This window comes from Nelumbo lutea, chromosome 5, assembly GCF_056320005.1.
Source record: "Nelumbo lutea isolate HS-2025 chromosome 5, American lotus-T2T, whole genome shotgun sequence".
In the NCBI taxonomy this organism is placed as follows: domain Eukaryota; kingdom Viridiplantae; phylum Streptophyta; class Magnoliopsida; order Proteales; family Nelumbonaceae; genus Nelumbo; species Nelumbo lutea.
In genome coordinates this window covers 45663919-45685771 of record NC_142688.1, presented here as the reverse complement: position 1 = coordinate 45685771, position 21853 = coordinate 45663919, and the positions used below count along the sequence as shown (strand labels likewise).

The 21853-nt window shown below is 36.4% G+C and overlaps 1 protein-coding gene across 1 annotated transcript in view; it reads left to right on the top strand.

Moving 5' to 3' along the window:
- The window catches only part of LOC148852126 (threonine--tRNA ligase, mitochondrial 1-like), a 60407-nt gene extending 43534 nt beyond the window's left edge, over positions 1 to 16873 (top strand). The window contains exons 13-21 of the mRNA XM_088944409.1: positions 667 to 761; positions 1354 to 1386; positions 1515 to 1601; positions 1981 to 2073; positions 5029 to 5121; positions 5214 to 5435; positions 10757 to 10828; positions 13007 to 13078; positions 16507 to 16873. Coding sequence (XP_088800535.1) covers positions 667 to 761; positions 1354 to 1386; positions 1515 to 1601; positions 1981 to 2073; positions 5029 to 5121; positions 5214 to 5435; positions 10757 to 10828; positions 13007 to 13078; positions 16507 to 16602 — 863 coding nt within the window. The 3' untranslated portion in view covers positions 16603 to 16873. The remainder of the gene's footprint in view (positions 1 to 666; positions 762 to 1353; positions 1387 to 1514; positions 1602 to 1980; positions 2074 to 5028; positions 5122 to 5213; positions 5436 to 10756; positions 10829 to 13006; positions 13079 to 16506) is intronic.
- The last annotated feature ends 4980 nt before the right edge of the window (positions 16874 to 21853 follow it).

Genomic DNA, 21853 nt, shown 5'->3' with positions numbered 1-21853 from the left:
TGGGTGATTCTGTCTATGAAGAAGGGGATTAGGGTAATGCTTCTCTGTTGCCTCTCATTCCATTATTTTATCTTATACTACCAGATCCATTACAGCTAGCTATAGGTGCTTGTAACAGAATCTGACAATTCAGTTAGGCTGTTGTGGCTTAAAAGCCTTGTGGTAGTAAAACTGAGTGACATTGGGCTTCACTGGTTAAGGTCACTCCTTAGGTTGGTTCAAGGGTAGTTGATCTCTAACTGGTAGTTTGAGGAAATACAATTGTATTGACACAAAAGATGTTGTAAGTTGTAAGTGACTTTGAAAGCTTACGGGCATAAATTAAGCTGTGGAAACATGTACATTCCGCTAAGTTCCTTCAAGCACTGGATGTCATAAATTTCTAATGATAGCTAACTTTGTCATTCAATCTCAACATTGAATGCATCAAAAATATGAAATTGCAGCATAATTATAGCATGACTTTAGGATGAGATATAGAGTAAGCTATTGTCTTTGTCCGATAATTCATATTTCTGTTTGTTTATCTAGTTTTGTGAATTTTCTGATCCTATCTTTGAGTTTCCTGTTTAAATATGTAACTTATTATTTCTTCTGCTGTTCCATTATATCCTCTTCTGTTCTTTCAATAATATGCATTTTGATTATTTAGTGTTACTATTGTAGAATTACCACTTCGCTTGGCTGATTTTGGAGTTTTGCATCGCAATGAAGCTAGTGGTGCACTTACTGGTTTGACACGTGTTAGGAGATTTCAACAGGTATCCTTTCAATTGCATTGATCCATTTGCATTCCACTGAAAATTTTCTATGCATATACGTTCAAAAAATTGTCTATGCATATGGATCCCAAGGATTACAGACCTTTTCCTTTTTGGCTGCATGTCTCTTGTACTCTGGGGAAACTTCAAATGCTTGTACCATGATGTCTTATAGCACAGCATTTGCTAGTTAGCTTTATTAGTACTGCTATACTATCAGTTGGTTTCCTTGGTCTGAAATGGCTTACAACTGAGTGACATCCTATTATCTTTTAGACCCTGTCAGGGCTCCTAGCACACTTTATTTTTTTATTCTTTCTAGATTTTGCACTAAGAACCCTGCATTACTAATTTCATGGTTGTCACTCTTTACTATATTACCTATGATTCTTTTATTCCTTCATTTGCATTGGGGAGCATCCCTCCTGGTTGTTGCTATTTTGTTCAGTTTTATGCGTATTTAGTTCTGCTTGGCCTTCTCTTTTGAGAGGTTTATTTTTTTTATACCTTAACATATCTCTTTGATCTGGTTTAGCAAAAGAGAGAGTTGTTAAATTGATTCATATATAATATAGTCTATATTATTGTGCAGGATGATGCTCACATCTTCTGTAGGGAATCCCAGGTGTGGTTATGTCTATTAATATGTAGCAGATACTAAACACACATTGTATGCACACTAAAGCTAACTTATTTTTTCTCTTTGTGTTTTATACTTTCTCTAGGATAACTACTTTTGTTTAATATTTTCAGATAAAAGATGAAGTTAGGAGTGTCTTGGAATTTATAAGTTACACATATGATATATTTGGGTTCACATTTGAGCTGGAGTTATCAACGGTATGAAATTCTGGTTCCTCTTGTTCTCTACAGTTTTACAATACTTCACAGCATATTTTTCTGACATTTTGATATAATGAATAACTTTCTCATTGAGCCTACCTGAATGTTGTGTTATATGTGCTTGGTGCAGAAGATGCACAAACATGTATTTTTCGATGTGAACTGATTTGCTATTAGGAACTAAGTTCAGTTAATAAACAATGCTTTTATTTCAGATGTAAAAGTGTTTTCTATTTCCCAAAATTATAGTTTAAACATTTCACATGCCAGTAATAGCATTTTTTTGATTCATGCTAGTTTGTTCTATTTTATGCATTATGCCTTGATTAGATACTTCAGGTTCAGCTTTTCATATCCTCTGTACCATTGTTTTTAGCGGCCGGAGAAATTCCTAGGAGATATAGAAACATGGGAAAAAGCTGAAGCTGCTCTTACAGAAGCATTGAACGAGTTTGGTAAACCATGGCAGGTAAGTTGACCGTTGGCACTTTGTCTTAATTCATCTTTCTATCAAGCCATAGAAATTGTTTCCTGTGTTTGAATCCTAAAAAAGCTGGCTGTTTCAAAAGTCATGGTTATATGCAAAGTTTGATTTCTTTCCCTCCCAGCCAGTGTTTTAAAAGCTCAAGGGCCATTTTGCGCCCGAAGTGCAAGCACCTTTTCAAAGCAAGGCACAAAAATACACAAAAAATGCTAAAAAAATAAAAAGTCAGGAAATTCAAAAAATTCCCCCCCCCAAAAAAGAAAATATATAACGAAATATTAATAAAAATATATAGTTAAATTTTAAAATAAATATTTTATAAAACCTATTATCTAAAATTAAAATGCATAAACATAATATGTAAAGAGTATTCAAATGAAAATTTAAAAATAAAATCAAACATATAAAGCATTTTCAAGCATGTAAAACCCACAAATCTCTTTTATTTCTTCAACTGCATTACTTCAAGTAGCTAGAGTGATGTAAAACATATTGCATTCCTGATTCTATGAGCTGCCATTGCACCACGTCCCTCGAGGCAAATCCAAACAAGTCCGTGTTTGGGTCTTAAATTCTTAATTTTTATATAAAAAACAATGATTTTATAACTTAAATTGCCTTTTAAGAAGATATTTTATTAGAATGAATGAATAAACAGCATTAGCAAATGCGGGGTTCTTGGAGCTGAGGTGCATCAGGCGTGTGCCTTTTGAAAGGGCTGCACCTAGTACCTAGGCGAGGCACATACCCTAAAATGCGCCTCGCCTGTGCGCTTAGGCATGCCTTTTAAATCACTGTTCCCAGCGATTTAAAGGGCATAGGCAAGGTGCATTTTAGAGTATGCACCTAGCCTAGGTCCCAGGTGGAGCACTTTCAAAAGGTGCATGCCTCACTTTGCATCTTGCACCTCGGGTGCAAAATGTCCCTTATGCTTTTAAAACACTCTTTCATCGTAATGTGATTTTTCTCAGCTTCTGCTGTTGTTTGTTAGTGTTCCTAGGCTTTTCTGTTTGTTTCTGTCATTTATGCACTAAATGTGAAACACAATATTCATACTCTGCTTACATGTACATCATGTCTTTCTATTGAATACACAACTGTAAAATTAGTACCAAGTTTCAAGTCCATCAGATAAATTATGGTGTTCAATTGATGTATTTTGGGATGGTGGGAATTTGGAGCAAAAACAATATTCTTATGGTGTTTCCTGCTTCCTGTGTTGTGCTAGACTATTCAGAAAGAGGAATTAAAGAACATTGTTAGGTGAATGGAACTTTTTGAAACTGCGGTTGAATAATCAGGTAATGGGGAAAGAAAAGACGAAAAAAGTTATATTAGGTGGAATAATGGAGATTGGTTTGGATCTCCAGATGCATACACACACACACACACACTCATTCTATTACCATCACGCAAACAATGGCTCCTTAATAAGGTAATTGATATTTATTGTATTAATAGCAAAAAGAAGGTTGTATATAAAAGGATATACAAAGATAAAAAAATATAAACAAGCAGTCATAGGGGTGATCATGGGCCAGGCTGGGATAATCTTGTAATTGGTCAGTATATTTGAATTCTTTGGCCATGTAATGGTGAACTCCAATGTGAAAAAGTGATTTATTGATAACAAAATATTAGTGGAATCAAATACTTGGTTCAAGTCAGAGGATTTTAGATGGACAAACAAGATGCCGAAAGAAACTACCTACAATAAGTTCCGTCTCTATGTTTCGTACCCTTTTGTAGTATAAGGCCTGTAATGAAAACCTTGTCCATGCTATACTTGGGGGTAACATGGGAACAGAGTGTGACTTTTTCTTTTCATTGTCTTTTCCTTGGCTCCTTATCTTTTTAGTGTCTTATGGGACATGGATTTTGATCCTTTGCTTTTTAGCCTATCATAGCTCTGCTTCCTCTTGCTATTTTGTTCTGCATATTGACATTTTAATCTCTACCAATGCCCTAGTGGTATATTTTTTTTGGGGGATTTTAGATGGATGTCCTCTTACATATTCCACTGTAGATCTGTTGAGGGACTCCCTGGTTGTAAACTTGTTATGGTCTGGGGTAGACCATTGATGGCCAAAAGGAACAACTAGCAGATCAGCCAATGTGCTAGCTGATTTCTTGGCCAGGAGTGATTTATTTAAATGGGATTTGTATTGATCCTTGGCCTTCCAGAGTAGATTGGTTTTGGGTGTATGGGGGCTGACTGGGTCAGCCCATTAGCTCTTGCTTTGTTTCTCTTGTTACTCTTTGTTTCCTGTACTGTCTCTATTTTTTGATAAATATCCAGCTGAGAACTAAGAAGCTTTATTAATTATTGAAAAAGTAAGTACAAAGTACAGAGCAGGGAGATACTTATCCCACCTTGTGGCTGTTAACCACAAGGTTGGAGATACTTATCCTACCTTGTGACCAGACGACAAACAAGCTTCCTGTTCACCCATTGATGTTTGTTATTTTGGGTGATAAGGCCATCAGCTTTATCTCATAACTTTCCCAATTTTTTTTTGTTGGTATTTCCCAATGTTATTTCTTTATCATTTTGATTATTAATGGTTTCCCTTTGATCTTGTCATTGATGGAATCATTACAAGAAGAATTAAACAATTAAAGCAATTTATAATTTATCATATTGAGCTTTTCAAGTTGCAAAATTTACTATTCATTTCCAAATTTAATCCAAGAGTCTTTAAGTTTCCATTTACTTACCAAACAACTTAGATTCATTTGGGGTTTTAAGAGTCTTTGTCGGAGCTGAATTAGTGCTCTTTGGCCAGTGAAGAGTAATTTATTAATACTATTAAGGAGACATTCCTGATTTACCAATTAATGTTTCCATAAAATATTCTTGTTTCTGCCAATATATATTTGCTTCCATATTTTGTAGCACCAATTGTTGTTTATCTAGTAATTTATTGTTAAACTTCACAGATAAATGAAGGAGATGGTGCCTTTTATGGACCCAAGATTGATATTAGTGTTTTTGATGCCTTGAAAAGGAAATTTCAATGTGCAACATTACAGGTTATTGACAATGGCTCAATGAAATTTGATTTCACTGTCACGTACAGAGTTAGTAGTTTTGTGCTTAATAGGACAAATACTTGTGGTTGCAGCTTGACTTTCAGCTCCCTTCACGTTTCAACTTGTCTTATTCAGCCGAGGATGAGGCGAAGAGGGAGAAACCTGTTATGATACATAGAGCAATCCTTGGGTCTGTTGAGCGTATGTTTGCAATACTTCTGGAACACTATAAAGGAAAGTGGCCTTTTTGGCTTAGCCCACGGCAAGCAATTGTTTGCCCTGTCTCTGAGAAATCTCAACCATATGCACTGCAGGCAAGTAAATTGGTTAATAATTGAATGTTCTAGTGAACTTAAGTAGTAGTCTAAATAACACTTGTCATCTGGAAAGTGATAATGATCCACGATGCATGCTTTTATTATTTATGTTCTATATTTTTATGTTTTGTGAAACATTAATTGTGCTTTGTTCTCTCTAGAAAGCCATTCTGATGCTAAGTAAGAAAATCTAGCAAATTGATAAATTATGAAGGAAAGCCAACTTAGGTGCTAATGATGGGAAAACTATATTAGTGAATGGTGGAAGACCGAGAGGAATGAAACAAGGCTAACTCATTTTCAATTTGCTGACAATATTATATTGTTTTGTCAAGATTCCAGTGTGCTTGGTGTGAGAAACTTGCTGCTGTTAATATCTTGTTTTGAGAAAAGTTTCAGATTTAAAAATTAATCTGGTAGGAGCTGTATGGTGGGAGTTAACATGGGGGAGGAAGAGTGGAAGACATTGGGAGGTATGCGGACATCTTAGGTTGTTCTTTGATCAGTGGCCTTTGAAATATTTCGGCCTACTAATAGGATAGGAGGGAATTAGGGATCCTAGATCTTGCAGTTTTACAGATCCTATTGTGGATAGAATCCCAAGAAATTTGCCACCTGGAAAATAAGTTACATTTCTTTGGAAGGAAGTATCAGACTGAACAATTCTACATTTGCTGATCTTTTAGTATGTTGCCTCTTTGTTTTTAGGTTGCTTGCATCAGTAGCAAAAAGGCTGGAGAAGATCATGAGGGATTTCTTGTCGGAACAAGGGGTGCTTAATGTGTGGATCAAATGGTGAGACTGCTTATTGCTTACCTGTTCATTTGTTTGCTGCATTTGGGGTTGGTTTTTCTCTTTCGTTGGATGTAGGTGCATTCTTTCAATTTGTTTGGATAGGCTATTTGATTTGAATACCTTCAGGTGGCCAAAAAGAAGAGGTAGAGTGATGTGGAGGTGTACAAGGCTTCTATGGTTTGGATGATTTTGGAGGAAAGGAGTGCTCAAATTTTTGAAGAGAAGAAAGGAAGTAATGAAGCTGTAATTGAATTCATAATGGTGAGGGTGGCATATTAGGTGAAAATCGTTGAACCTGTTTTCAAACTTCACAATTGGTGATGTTATGAAGAACTGGAGAGTAGTGTTAGCTTCTTCAAAAAAGCAAAAGGTGATAAAAAACTGGGTTCCACCTGATATAGGATTTTAAAACTGATCATTTTTTTTATCAAATTTTAGAACTGAACTTTGATGATAGTAGCTTTGGCAATTTGGGACCTTATGGAATTGGAGGGGTGATAAGGGATAAAAGTGAAGTACTACAGGCTATGTTTTTGAGGACCAATAGAAGTTGGGAATTCTACCAAGGCAGAACTGATGGCTTCAGTTTTTGGAGTGTAGGAAACTATGGAAATGGGAGTGGAGAAACTTTTTATTGAGGGAAACTCAAAAGTGGTCGTAAGCTGGATGTTGAAGGCTGACAGTGCTCTATGGGTGTTCGGGAATGAGATTATGGTTACTAAGGGATATGCAAATGACCATACAACGGGCTCGTTGGCAAATTGCGTAGCTGACCATCTAGCAAAGCAAAGAGTAAATAGAGACAGTGTTTTTGGGTTCAGTTGTAAGTAAAATGTGGGAGGAAGAGTAAACAGGGTTAACCCATCTGTATTTTTTATTTTTCATCTTTAATGAATATAATTTGTTACTTATCAAAGGAAAAAGAATAACAGGAGGCTAAGAGGGAGGATGAGAAGAAAAGAAAATCATCGTCCAGAGTGTACAAAAGGAAACAAAAATACAGAACCGGACCTTTGCAAGATGACGGAGATTTAGGCGATCACAGTGGAGCATTTTCGGCTACAGAGGAGGAAGTAGATATAGATGAGACTCACAAAGTTGAGAAAACTGCAGATATGGAAATGGTGCTAAACACAGTGGTGAATGTCAGTAAAATTTTGGGATTATTCTTCTTGGGGGGGGGGACTTTGCAAAGGACACTTTCAGGGAGATGAGTGAAGATGCTAAAATCCAGTCAAAAGAGAAGAACAAGGGGATGACAAATTGCCAATTTCAGATGCTAAGGTGGCTGGTTCTGATTCTGGGAGTACCAAGCAGATTGGAAGGTGGAAGATTTTTGGAGATGTAGAGGATGGGTAAGTTTAAGAGGGATGGCCTGAGTGCTGCTCAGTTTTTTGAAAAGAATGCAAATTTTGAATTAGAAAGAATCAATGCTAAAAGGGAGGCTGATAAGAAGATGGAGAAAAATACTAATGCAGTAAGAAGATTTGGAAGACAGAAGACCAATTAACGGTGCAAGCCTCAAAAGTTTTTACCAGGTTAAGGTTGGGAGTATTTGGAGCAGGATTAAAGAGGGGGAAGAGATAGGGAAAGTCACTCAGACGAGAAGTGAGACCTCTGTTTTAGATAGTGGGCAGGTTGAGGATAAAGCTTGAGTTTAAGTTTGTCTTCGGAAGGTTGAGTGGGCCCAGGGTGTTTCTTCTCATGTGTTTATTGGCAAGGTTTGGTTGGTGCGGGAGCTGTAGTATTTTGGTTGCTTTTGTTTTTTCTAGAGATTGGTGGAAAGGGTCTCTGCATTTTGTTTTTAAGGTGTTTTCTCATTTTGTATTGTTTTCTAGGGCTGTTTTTCTGTTTAAAGGGTTAATTTTGTTAGGGTGGGTCTGTTCTTGTTTGGGTGATTCCTTATCACCCTGTTGTATTCTCTTTTCCCTTCATCTATAAAGTTTATTTTTATTTATCTTCAAAAAAAAAGAGGGATCATCAGGTAAATTGGAAGATAGTGACCCAAAGGAAGGAACTTGGGGATCTGGGTATGGAGAGATTTAGTATTAGGAATCCAGCTTTTATATGAAAATGGTTGGGATGTTGGCTTTTTTACAAGGGCAGCATTGACTCCTTGGAAACCCATTTCAGCTTTGCTTCCTCTTTTCCTGCATAATATTCACCATTATGTCTCTTATGGGAACTTGACCAAGTATTGGGAAGACCTTTCATGGGGTGATAGAACTTTAAAAGAATCTGACACCCCTCTTATTTTCTTTGTTGTCTCACAAATCTAAACTATGTCTCCTACTTTGCATTGTTCTCTCAGGTAGGTTTATCTTTGGGGTTGAGGAGAGGCCATGTTGATTTTAGGAAATGTGGTCCTTGCCACCACTAAACCTGACCATAGAATTTGGATGGCCTCTGTTTTTTTCTTTTTCTTTTTTTTTTTTCTTTTTTTGAGAAAAGGTAAAGTATGATTGTATTAAAGCAAAAAGTCCTTTGTACAATGAGAAGCTGTACAAATAGCTAACAAGTTGGACCTCAAAAAAAGGCCATCCTCAAAAAATTACTATCAGACATATCATCTTCAAATGCAGCATGTATAGACAACCAACTCTTAATAAACCCTATAGCCATATTGATGACCTCAGGTTCAGAAGAAGCTTTCTGTTCAAAAGTTCTGTTGTTTCTTTCCAGCCACACCGCCCACAGAATTGCCAAAGGGATGGAGGACCAGCAGACTTTCCCTTTCTTAGTCAACCCAGATATGTGCCATTCCTCCAGCAAGGCTTTCACTGAGGCAGGCATGCACCAACTTAAATTCAGGGTCTTAAAAAATAGCTCCAAATTTCTGAAGCAAACTTACCATGCAGAAACAAATGTCTGTCTGATTCCAGTTCCATTCATCCAGCAAGGTTTTCACTGAGGTGGGCATGTACCAACTTAAATTCAGGGCTTTAAAAAATAGCTCCAAATTTCTGAAGCAAACTTGCAATGCAGAAACAAATGTCAGTCTGATTCCAGTTCCACTTTACAAAGAGAGCATCTCAAGTCGTTGCAGATGAAACCTTTCTTCAGCAACATTTCTTTGGAGAGGCACTTTTCTACCCATACAAAAAACTTGACTTTTGAGGGTGCCACTGTCCCCCAAATAGCCTTACTGGGAAAAACTTCACCTTCTCCCACTAGAAAGTTGTATAAAGATTTAACTGAACTCTCCTACCTTGTTCCAGTTCCATACTCCTGAGTCTTGAGTTTTAAGGTTTAAAGCCTTTTTTTTTTTCTGTTGTCTCTCATTTTTTAAGGCTCTATCCCCCTTTGGAACAACCCAATTCCACCCAAAATTATGGTCTTTCGTTGAGAAGACCCTTGTAGAGATGAACTGTTCATCCCTTGTATTTTTCTTGTAAGACAAGCGGAGAATCTGCCTGCCTTTTACCTGCTTATCTTTTGCGCATTTGTTGCTTATATTTGGGAGTGGTTCTCTACTCTTTTCGTTGCAGGTGGACCTCTCCTAATGAGGTAACGGATCATTTTGAGGCCTCTTTCTTTACATGTCAAAGAGAGGAAAGACTATTTATTGATCAAAAAACTATGTGGAGATTTTTAAGGACAGCAGTCTTTTGGACCATTTGGGAATAAAGAAGTGCCAAAACCTTAAAGGGCATTGCATGATCTAAAGAAGCTATTATTGAAAACATTTCAGTAACAGTGGTGCACCATATTAAAGCTTTTAGGATCTTTGAGCAATTCTCTTTAGATGATATCTTTTGAGGTTGGCTGTGGATGGCTGCTCCTTCTTCAGCAAGAACTTTGGTTGCTTGTCTATGGCACTTGGCACCCACCTAGTTCTAATTTAGTTAAACTAAACTTTGATGGCTATAATTTGAGCAATCTAGACACATCAGTTATTGGATGAATTTTTAGAGATTTCCATGGATATATTTTAGCCATGTGCTCACGACCTGTAGGTCATAGAAGCTCTATAAGGATGGAACTGCTACAAGTGGTTGAAGGCCTGTGGTTGGTGATATCTCTCAAGAGTCAAGAGTCAAGAGTAAAATGGAACGTGACTTGTGTAAGGTTTTAAATAAGGAAAACAATGAAGGTTCGTGGTACTACAAGAACACATTCAAGGAGATAGGGCCTTGAAAAGGAATGGAGATTGAATATACTTGGATATATAAATTGCCAAAAGCTTTGGCAGTAAACAAGGGGTAAATAGGGATCAGCTATTGTGGTGGCGGTTGGGAAATAAAATTTATTCTAGAAAGACTGATTGAGTGGTAACTTGTAATTTATCAAAAAAAAAGTGGTAACTTGTAGCCTAAATTGGGGCTACTTGGCAGCTTGTACATAAACCATTCTTTATCTTATTTCGTAAAGTTGTAACTTAGCCATAAAAAGATATTACATGTTGTTATTGTTTGTGGTCCTGTGCAGATATTTATTCTGTTAATTGTTAGTCTTTGTATGATTTAATTTGCACGACTCAGAGGTCAATGGATGCTCATGTCTTTTGTTCTTTGTCTTTATAGGTACGAGATCAAATTCATCAGGCTGGTTATTATGTTGATGTTGATACAACAGATAGAAAGATCCAGAAAAAGGTAAATACTTTTATTGTTTTCTTATTGTGAGAATTGGAGATTAATTTACTTGAATTGATTTACAAATGTTGCTTAGAATGGTTTCCTCACCATTTCTTTTGGACTGCTGATTTCATAAAATTATTTTGTCTTGTTACTTAGACATTTGGTGATGAATGCTGTACTTGTGAAAATATTAGAAGAGTAAACTTCATTGTCTTCATGGTATAATGACCAAATTCTGTCAAAGAAAGAGATGAAAGGTTCTCAAAATATTTTGAAATACCTTAAATCTTTGAGTATGATCATTGATGTTATCTTCGTGTATACCGAAAGGATGATTGTCTATTGGTCCCAAAGAATAAAATCTTATATATCCCATGTGTGAGTGTATAAATATATAGCTGCCTCTTCTTTCAGAAAGAAATATCAAATATGTGATTAGCTCCACTCTCAAATAATGGGTGTGGTTGCCTCATTTAGATATGAGTACTGAGTGGTTACCTCCACTCCCTAAAAGAGTGTTCACTTCAAATGGTATGGGACTCATACCAATGATGACCAAATTTATCACATAATAGTGAGTTCGAAGCAAAATAATGGCTGTGGTTGCCTTGCACCTAGTACGTGGTAGTCATTAACTAGTAATTTTAGAAATTCAAGATTTCAGTTAGAAACTTAGGAATTAGAAAATTACAAAAAAATAATGTGAGTTCTGCTTTGGTTCTTCAAAAGGATTTAAGGGTTTAGGTTTTGATGGGATGTAATGTACAAATACAACTTGGTAGAACTTGGGGTTTTGTTACAAGAGTCGGTAAAAAGGAAATGGATTTTCTAGGATTGGATTTTTAAAATAATCAAATAGATTTATCTAGGTACTGGGTCATACCTTTTATGATGCTAAGTGGTTGCAAATACTTGAAATCTTAACTTATATCTACATGACACATCTGCAGGTCTCTCTAGAAAGCCATGTCTAATTTAAGAGAGATACTACCTTCAAAATTCACATAGCTACTTATGATGATTTTAATGGTCCATAATGAAACCTTTCGTAGAGTATTTACTGCTTTTTTCAGTGTAAAGAGCATCAATCGTTTATTAGATGGTTACTTCCAACGAACATATGAATTAGCACAGACAAACAGGTTTGGCCATACATGTGTCTTGTGAAAACCATTAGGATAACCCATAGCCTACACGAAGATTTGCTAGTCAATTAGAACACTCAGTGCTACATACCTGAGTTGGAGCTCACTAACAAACAGATCATATGCTGCTGCTAGCCTTATGTTCCAATTCGAGTTTATCCTCTCAATTATCGTAACAAGATGAAGGTAACCCCACTATTTGGGCAAGCATAATGTCTGGACAGTTCTCAACTATGAACATTTGCATCCAAATGCTTTTTAAATTTAAGAGACTATTTTTAGTACTTAAACACCCTGCATTTTAAAAGTTGTATTTACACCCTATTACTAAAACCATATGCATTAATTATATCCCTAATAAAGAAAGAAAACAATTTTGCTAATTTTCACATAGAGACCAAATTGGTTCTAAATAATTGCAGTACCACTGCTGCAACAATTTTGCAATTAACAGTCTGATATAGGTGAGAAAGTTGATTGCAAAAGACATGGCTTTTTCTGTGAATGACACTAATGTCAAAAAACCCATGGTACTATGTATTAATGAGATCAATCGTGCATAAATATGAATAGGAAGATTCAAGTAAGATCCACCAGGATTGACGTTGACCAAGGAAGTTACTGAGGGTGGCCCAAGCACTCAACAGGGTTCTTCTAGTCTGATAACTAGGATGAACTTCTGATTTAGTTAATACAAACAAACATGTGTGCTTGCTAAGTTAAAGGATGAGTATCATTTTATTACTATTACTATTACTATTACTATTACTATTACTATTGGGAATGCTGTTGGGTGGGTCTGACTTTTGTCTTAAAAATTAAAGAGCTAATAGAGGTCATAAACTTGCCAGGTTTTCCATTTTTTGTTTTTTGTTTTTCGTTTTTTGCAAAAGACAAAAACATTTGTCTGTAAAAACTTTTATTAATAGAAAGCAAAAGGCTTGATTTTAAAGACACATGTAGTGGAGATTCTCCCTTATCATAATTGGTGTATTTCATCCCAATAGTTATCCTGAAACTCATCCAAGTGTTTTCTGGATCTTTTCAGGTACGAGAAGCACAGTTGGCACAGTACAACTATATATTGGTTGTTGGTGAAGAGGAGGCAAACACTGGACAGGTTGGTTCATTCAAATAATTTATTGCATACATGCACTTGGCTATCCATTGTCTATTAATGGATTATTGATTCTGCAAATAGGTTAGCATCTTGTAAACCATTATCTTATTGTGATTGCATCAATGGGTCTTGTTCTTTGTTACTATTGGTAAAAGAGAAGAAAGTAAGACATACATCCAAACAAAAGAAAACCTATGACAGGTTCAAGAACAGTGTACCGACAAAATATCCACAAAAATCACCCCCTTAAAGTCTATCTACACCCTCACTCAAGAGTAAAGAGAACCAATCATCCTCCTCCACACCTCATCACTTTGAGTGTACTTATTATTGAAAACCGCTTGATTTCTCTCCCTCCATTGTTCCAAATCACTGCTGCTGGAATCAGAGTTTCAACTTTCTTGCCTTTTATTGGAAGCCCCTGCTTGGGCCAGCAACAAAGAGTTTTTTTGACTGTCTTGGGAAAACAACACCTGACAATGTTAGTCTTTGCAAGGATCTCCAGAAATCTTCCTTGCTTGGGGGCAGTGAGGAAAAATATGATCCGCAATCCTAGCGTATGGTTACATAGCACACAACCTGGGTCCCTCCTAATAAGATTAGCCTGAGTGATGAATCTTCCCCAAGCTGCAGTCCGTAGCATGAATGAGACCCTGGAGAGGATTGGGTGTTCTATACAACTCTGATAGGGAAGGAGCAATTGGTATGGTTATGTAAACTCCTCACCAATGATCAGTAAATATTCCCGAGGAATCCACAACGACACTCTTCAATTTTGTTCTCCCACTTTTGAGTTCTGATTCTGGATGAGCTGACGAGGAGACTTCTTCAATCTCCCTGTCCTGGGGATTGCTTTGTAAATTTGGGCACCATGTGATTTGGTTCCCTCTGGATTTGTAGCAATTGGCTACCTTAGCTTCTTTTTCTGTCACAATGGAGAACAGATCAGAGAAGATATGACTTAGGCGAACATTGTTGCTGACTTTGCTGGTGCTTTAGCATCTTGTAAACCATATTATATTTTCCAACTGAAAATGACTCATCACTTTGATTGCATCAGTGGCAGTGTTTTAAAATTGCAAGGGCCAATTTGCGCTTGAGGCGCAAGGCGAGGCATGTGCCTTTTTGAAGCAAGGTGCAAAAATACAAAAAAAAAAACTAAAAAATAAAAACAACAGAAAATTCAGAACAAAAGCCAAAAAAAAAAAAGTAAAAAAATTGAAATACATGAGCATAACATGTAAAGAGTATTTAAATGAATATTTTAAAATAAAACCAAACATATAAAACATTTTCAAGCATGTAAAACCCACAATATCTTTTTTTCCTCAATTGCATTAGTTCAAGTAGCTAATGGTGATGTAAAACATATTACATTCTGCTCCGGTTCGCTCGCTTTGCTCTCTCACTGAAGCTCCAAGAACCCCCTATTTACTAATGTTGTTAATTCATTCATTCTAACAAAATATCTTCTTAAAAGTAATTAAAATTATAAAAGCATTATTTTTGTGTGAGAACTAAGAATTTAGGACCCTAACATGGACTTGTTTGGGCTTGCCTTGAGGGATGTGGTTGGGGGTTTAGGGGGCAGAGCCCCTGGCCCAGCCACTAGGTTCAAAAAAGGCAAAAAGGCGCATGCGCACGCCTAGGCACACCAGGTATGCGCCTTTTGAAAGTGCTGCGCCTAGGACCTGGGCAAGGCACCTAACCTAAAATGTGCCTCGTCTGTGCACCTAGGTGCACCTTTTAAATCTCCTATCAGTGGGTCTAATCTCTGTTACAATTGGTTGTGTGATTTGTGTCAACTCTCTTTTGGTCTGCCTGGGTCCTGTTTTAGATTGTGTACATTGTCAGACTGGGTAGGTATCTCCATTCTTCTCTTTTGTGAAGACTCCAAATTCTCTACTTTCTATTCTTCCCATATTTTCTTAACTTTCACTTTTTAGATCTGCCTGATTTGGACGCTTGCCCTAGAGAAAAGTCAAAATATACATCACTTATATGATAATTGTTAATACATAGGGATGCTTTCTTTTAACTTATATACAATTTAATGAATGATAAGTGCGTGCTACCCTTGTCAAAAAAATGATGAATTTTGTCATTTTTATAGCATAGTTGTCAAGGCACGCAGGCAATCCTGAATTCCTGATTGTTTGTCTACTTGAGATAAGCCATGTTTTGTGTTCTTCTAATTTGATATTTAAAAGGTAATGACAAGCAATTCAATGAATTTTACATACCAAAGAAACACTAACAGACAAGCCACAACTGTCAAAGAAATATATAGCAGAAAATAAACAACAACAAACAAATTGGACCATGTAAATAAATTAAACAACTAAAAATAAAATTGAATATACAACATTTAGCATGTAACTATGGAGACATGTAACTTACTGTCTTATGGCAGAAGATTTAATAGAAGATTCAATAAATTAAACTATTGAAGCAGCATCTTAATTGCATTCGATGATCATTATCTTTTCACAGAAAGAAAAAGAGCAAAACCCTTTTTGTGGTTTCAACAATAAAACCCTTTAGGTGACTTCAAATAGCATCTTCTCATCTAGGCAAACTAGGCAATGCCTTGAAGGTGGGCCCTACTTCAGGTGAAGATTTTATATATTGTTTCCGGTGTATGTTCTCTGTTAAAGATGGAAAAAATATTTCGATATTTGGTGTAAACATATTGAAATGGCATAAAACTGAAGGTAATCAGAAAATTTTTGTGAAAGAAAAAGGGAATATTATCTGACATTCAGGAAGTGATTTAATTATAACAAAGGCATGATTATACACTTTACTCTCATGGTACCATAAACAATTGTATCACATAATTTTAGCAGGGGAAGGCATTGAATAATACACAAGACTGCATTTATTTTGAGTGTAAATTTCATTTGCAGTGAGTAAAATGTCAAGGTTGGTAAAATCTTGGTTCACTTCAGTTCAGATTTTACCTTGTCTGTTTGGAGGGTAGTAAGTTTTATTCACTCTTTATGGGAGAGGATGAATGAGGGAGAAAGATGAATGAGATTTTTTATAACCTTTGCGGTGCAAATTTTGCACCCCATGGAGATGCTAAATATGTGGTCCCAGCATAAATTTTACCCCCTAGAGGTGTGGACATGATTGCAAAATAGAGGAAAATTTGAACTTGGTGCAAAATTTAAATCCATATGAGATTGGCACTAGTAGTTGCATTCTCAGATGCTTTGAGTATCCTTGTGGATATTGTAAATAAACTCAAATATCAGCTAATCGGACTTCCAATTTGGAGCTAGTTATATCATCCCCTCCAACCCCCACCCCACCGAAAAAAAATGAGGAAAAAGAGAAAAATAGATTCATATCAGAAGTCGAAACTCTTTTAAGTTGTAGAAATTTTGAACAATGTTGTTTAACATACTCCCTCTTGTGTATAGGTGAGTGTGCGGGTCAGAGATAAGGCAGATCATTCGGTGAAAAGTATTCAGGATCTACTCACACACTTCAAGGAAGAAGTTGCAGCTTTCCGTTAGATTACCACACCTTGTAAAGAAATAGATGGGCGCTGAAGAATTATAGTACAAGGGAAGTTGGACTTATAGTATAAGGCAGATCATTCGTTTTATTCTGTTTTTTGTGTAATTGTTTTAACAATTCACTTTGTAATTTTGTTTGAGATTTTATTAAAAAGTTAGTGTGTCCTGATTATAGTATAAGGCAGATCATTCTTCACACTTAGTGTGTCCTGATTATATTTTGGGCAATTGCACATGAAAGTATAAAATCTCTCAATATGTTCATCAATTTTTATGCTTCTAGTTCCAGTCTGGATGCTGAACTTTCCATTGCTTAGTGCAAGATAAAATCGCAGCCTGACAAGTGTGAATATGTACTTTGATGAATTGCCAAAAGTTTAGTCCGTATCTCTCATTGTGAATGTGTATTCTGTTTTGCATGTTTTTATAGGGTGTCAAGTTATTGTTTTTGGGTGGTTTTGTTGATAGTTTGGAATAATTTAGATTCTGGTCAGGGGCATTTGGGTGCACATTTCTTGGGCTTTGGCCTCTTGGGTCTTTCTGTGATATAAGCTATCTTTTGTGGTTCATTTCAAGTTAGGGACTGTTCGTTTCTTCTAAATTCTTATCTCTTAAGATGAATCTTTTAACTTTAAGTGAAGTGGTTGTTCATTTCATCTTCTCTCTTGTTTCTCAAGGCTCAATTTGGAAAGGGTACAAATACAAATATGTACAGTGTTGGAAAGGGATGACGAGGATTATTCCTTGTGGAATTCGAGTCAGAATCTTTCCTGTTTTTTAGTTATTTATTTTCTTATTTAGACTGATTATTTTCTTTTTTTTGGCTGTGATTTAGTTTTCATTTTTTTTTCTAGGCTAAATTAGTGGGTTAGTTTCCTAGAATAGCTCCTAGATTGATTCTTAGAAGTTGTATATATTTGTATAGATTTTCTCAATGAAATTATAACAAAAATCTTCAAACATTTGTTTTTGTTTTCATGGTAACAGAGCCTGCAACGATGTCTAGAACGAGCCATTCTTCATCAACAGTGAACTCAACAGTAGTAGATTCAACCATGAATGCATCAAGATCCCTTGGAACCTTATTCACCACCTCTGACATAAGCCATTCTCTGCAAATTACCCAACACAAATTAAATGGGCCCAATTTTCATGAATGGTTTTAATCCGTTTTGTTAGTGATTCGAGGAAAAGGAAAATTAGGTTACCTTATTGGTGAAATCCCTCCTCCAACAAGCAGTGATGCGAGTTACAATACATGGGAAGCTAAAAATTCCATTGTCATGGCGTGGTTAATTAATTCCATGGAGTCGCAAATAGGATGCATGTATATGTTTTACAAGAATGATCATGAAATATGGAAGGCTGTTTAGGAGATGTACTTATATCTTGGAAACACGTCTCAGTGTTTTGAAATTCGTTCTCCTGCGGAACATAAGGCAGGGATCAATGTCAGTAACAGAGTACTACAACAGGCTGATTGATCTATGCCAAGAAATGTATTTGTTTTATACAATTCCATGGAAGTGTACTGATGATGGAGTACTGTACAATCAAGTCCCTGAGAAAGATCGAGTATTTGATTTTTTTCAAGGATTCGATAAAAACCTAGATGAAGTATGATGTCGTATTCTTGGAATCAAACCCCTTCTTTCACTTCGTGAGGTGTTCTTTGAGGTTCAATGAGAAGAAAGTAGGTGGAATGTCATGTTGAACCCATCCTCACACGGAATCCTAGAAGAACAATCTTAAGGATTTGCACTTGCATCCACTTGGTCTCAACCTTAGAAGAAAAAAGAAAACCACCAGTGGTGTGAACACTACAAAAAGCCGTATCACACAAAGGGGACTTGCTGGGACATTCATGGAAAACCTCCAGATTGGAAACCATGGAATCAGAGGAAAGGCAACCCTTCAGTTCATGTAGTCGAATCTGCTGAGACAAAGAAGCCTAACACAACATCTTTCACATTGGAACAAATGGAGATTTTAAAGTCTCTTCTTCACCAGCAACAGACTTCTAAGGCATCATGTTCTACACCTGCAGTAGCAATTGCACAACGAAGTAATATCTCATCATCTCTATTATCACGTAAAGATGGTCTCAATGACTGGATTTTTGACACCGCTGCATCAGATCATATGACAAGACATTATACAACTTTTTTGAATTATAAAAAATGTGATGGTGAGATAAAAGTCTCAGTGGAAAATGGGAATACAATAAGTGTGGCCAGAGTTGGAGATGTTTTTTTCCAAGGACTTTATTTGAAATATGTTCTTCATGTTCCGAGTTTAAGATATAATCTCCTTTCTATTAGTAAGTAAACTAAGGATCAAAATTGTAAAGTAACATTTCTTTGTGATCATTGTATTTTTCAGGATCCGTCTACGAGGAAGATGATTGGCAATGCTGAAGAACAACATGGTCTCTACTATCTCACTGATTCTTCTATAAGGACATAACCACATCTATCTCTTTCTGCGTCTAGTTCGTTGAATTCAAATGTAATTCTATGGCACAAATGCTTAGGACATCCTAGTTTTCAATATTTAAAACATTTGTATCCAAACTTATTTCTCAATAAAGATCCTTCTTCTTTCCATTGTGAGTCATGTATTCTTGTGAAACAATCTAGAAAAAATTATCCTATTCACAATTAGAAACCTTCCAAACTGTTCCATCTTGTTCACAGTGATATTTGGGGAGCATCACGGGTTGTGGATTTAACAGGCAAGAGACGGTTCATCACTTTCATAGATGACTATACTCGTGCTTGTTAGGTCTATCTCTTGAAGAACAAATCTGATGCCAAGTATGTGTTTCAACAGTTCCATAAAATGATAAAGAATGTGTTCCAATGCAATATTCACATATTCCACACAGATAATGGAGGAGAGTACTTTGCACAGATTCTTGGAGATTACCTCATTCAGAATGACATATTTCATCAAAGCTTATGTACATCTACCCCACAACAAAATGGGGTTGCATAACAAAAAAATCGTCATTTTTTGGGGAGAATCTATATTAACTACTGCCTATTTAATCAATAGACTTCCATCATAACCCCTCAAATTCCATACACCAGTCAGTTGTCTTCAAAAAGAATTCCCTCATATTCATTTGCTCAACTCTCTCCCACAAAAAATATTCGGGTGTTATGTGTTTGTTCATAGTACCAGTCATACTCTAAGAAAACTTGATCCAAAGGCCATCAAATGTATCTTCATAAGATACTCTCTCACTAAAAAAGGATATAAATGTTACAATCCTGTCACAAAAAAATTCTATGTATCCTATGATGTTACATTCCTAGAGGATCAATCCTTCTATTCCCATGATTCTCTTTAGGGGGAAAACTTAATTGAAGACAATAATTGGGATCCTTCGATATCTCTTCCTGTGTCTTTGCCACAGTCTCCATCAGTGTCCACTTTACCATCCTCTGAGTCTCCACCATTACCCCTACCAGATACAACCACAGGTCTCGGTCAAGGGGGAGAATCAGTCCAACAAAATGAACTAATTGTTTACTCAAGGAGGCCCCGTGTTACTTAGCAAAACCAATCATCGGAACCTATGGCGGATTCACCACAAGATTCACAAAGAGGTGCTTTTACAATTGATGATCTGGATGTTCCCATTGCTATAAGAAAGGGGGTAAGATCTTGTACTCAACATCCGATTTCAAATCATTTGTCATATTTCTGTTTATCTAACACTCACAAGGCATTTGTATCTCAGTTTGATGATGTAACAATTCCTACAAATATATATGATGCCTTGGGAGATTCAAAATAGAAGGTTGTTGTTTTGGAAGAGATGAAGGCATTAAATGACAATAATATATGGGAATTTGTAAACATGCCTGAAGGGAAGGAGTTAGTGGGTTGTAAGTGGATTTTTACGGTGAAAGTAGGCTTGGAAGGGAAAATAGAGAGATACAAGGCACGTTTGATTGCTCAAGGGTATATGCAAACATACGGGCTTGACTACGAAGAAACTTTTGCACCAGTTGCAAAATTGAACTCTATACGAGTTCTCTTGTCTATGGCAGTCAACTTGGATTGGGAATTGCACCAAATGGTTGTTTCAAAAGCTTTCCTGAATGGAACTCTTGATGAAGAAGTCTACATGAAGTTGCCTCCTGGCTTCAAAGACAAAGAAAAACCAGGATGTGTAAATTGAAGAAGTCTTTGTATGGGTTAAAACAATCTCCTAGGGCATGGTTCACTCGATTCAGCACAATTATAAAAAGATTTGGATACATACAAGGACAAGCAAATCACACCCTATTCGTAAAACAGTCAAGGGATGGAAAAAATCAATCTTGATTGTATATGTTGATGATATGGTAATCATGGGTGATGACAATGATGAGATTACGAATCTCAAGGGCCTATTACAATCTGAGTTCAAAGTTAAGGATCTTGGAAAACTTCAATATTTCCTTGGGATGGAAATTGCTAGAAGCAAAACTGATATTTTCATTTCTCAAAGAAAATACATCCTAGATCTGTTGAAGGAAACCGGGAAGCTTGGTTGTCGTCCAGATAGCACTCCACTGGAGAAGAATTGGAAGCATAAGATCTCTGAGAATGATCTTCCAGCTAACAAAGAGAGATATCAACGTCTTGTGATAAAACTAATCTATCTATTACTTACTAGGCCCGATATTGCCTATAGTGTTAGCATAGTTAGTCAGTTTATGCATGCTCCAACCGAGAGACATTGGTGTGCTGTTGATCAGATTCTTAGATATTTGAAAGGAACCCTTGGCAAGGGTATATTGTTCAAGAAAAAGTGATAACCGATTAGTTATGGGATTTGCAGATGCTGATTGGGCTGGTTCGGTTGAGGACAATAAGTCTACTATAGGATATTATACAAAGGTTTGGGAATGTTGTTACATGGCGAGGTAAGAAGCAAACTGTTGTGTCCAGAAGTAGTGCAGAAGCAGAATACAGGGCAATTGCACAATGGATTTGTGAGTTAATATTGGCTTGGACTACTGTCAGACTTAAATGTTCCACTTGATAGTCCAATGAAACTGTATAGTGACAGTAAGTCAGCAATAGCAATTGCACACAACCCTATTCAACATGATCAAATGAAGCATGTTCGCATTGACAGAAATTTCATCAAACCAGAGATCGAAAGTGGAAAAATTTGTCTATCCTATGTGCCATCTGGATCACAGGAAGCAAACATCCTCACTAAACCATTACTTAGGTCGGGTTTGAG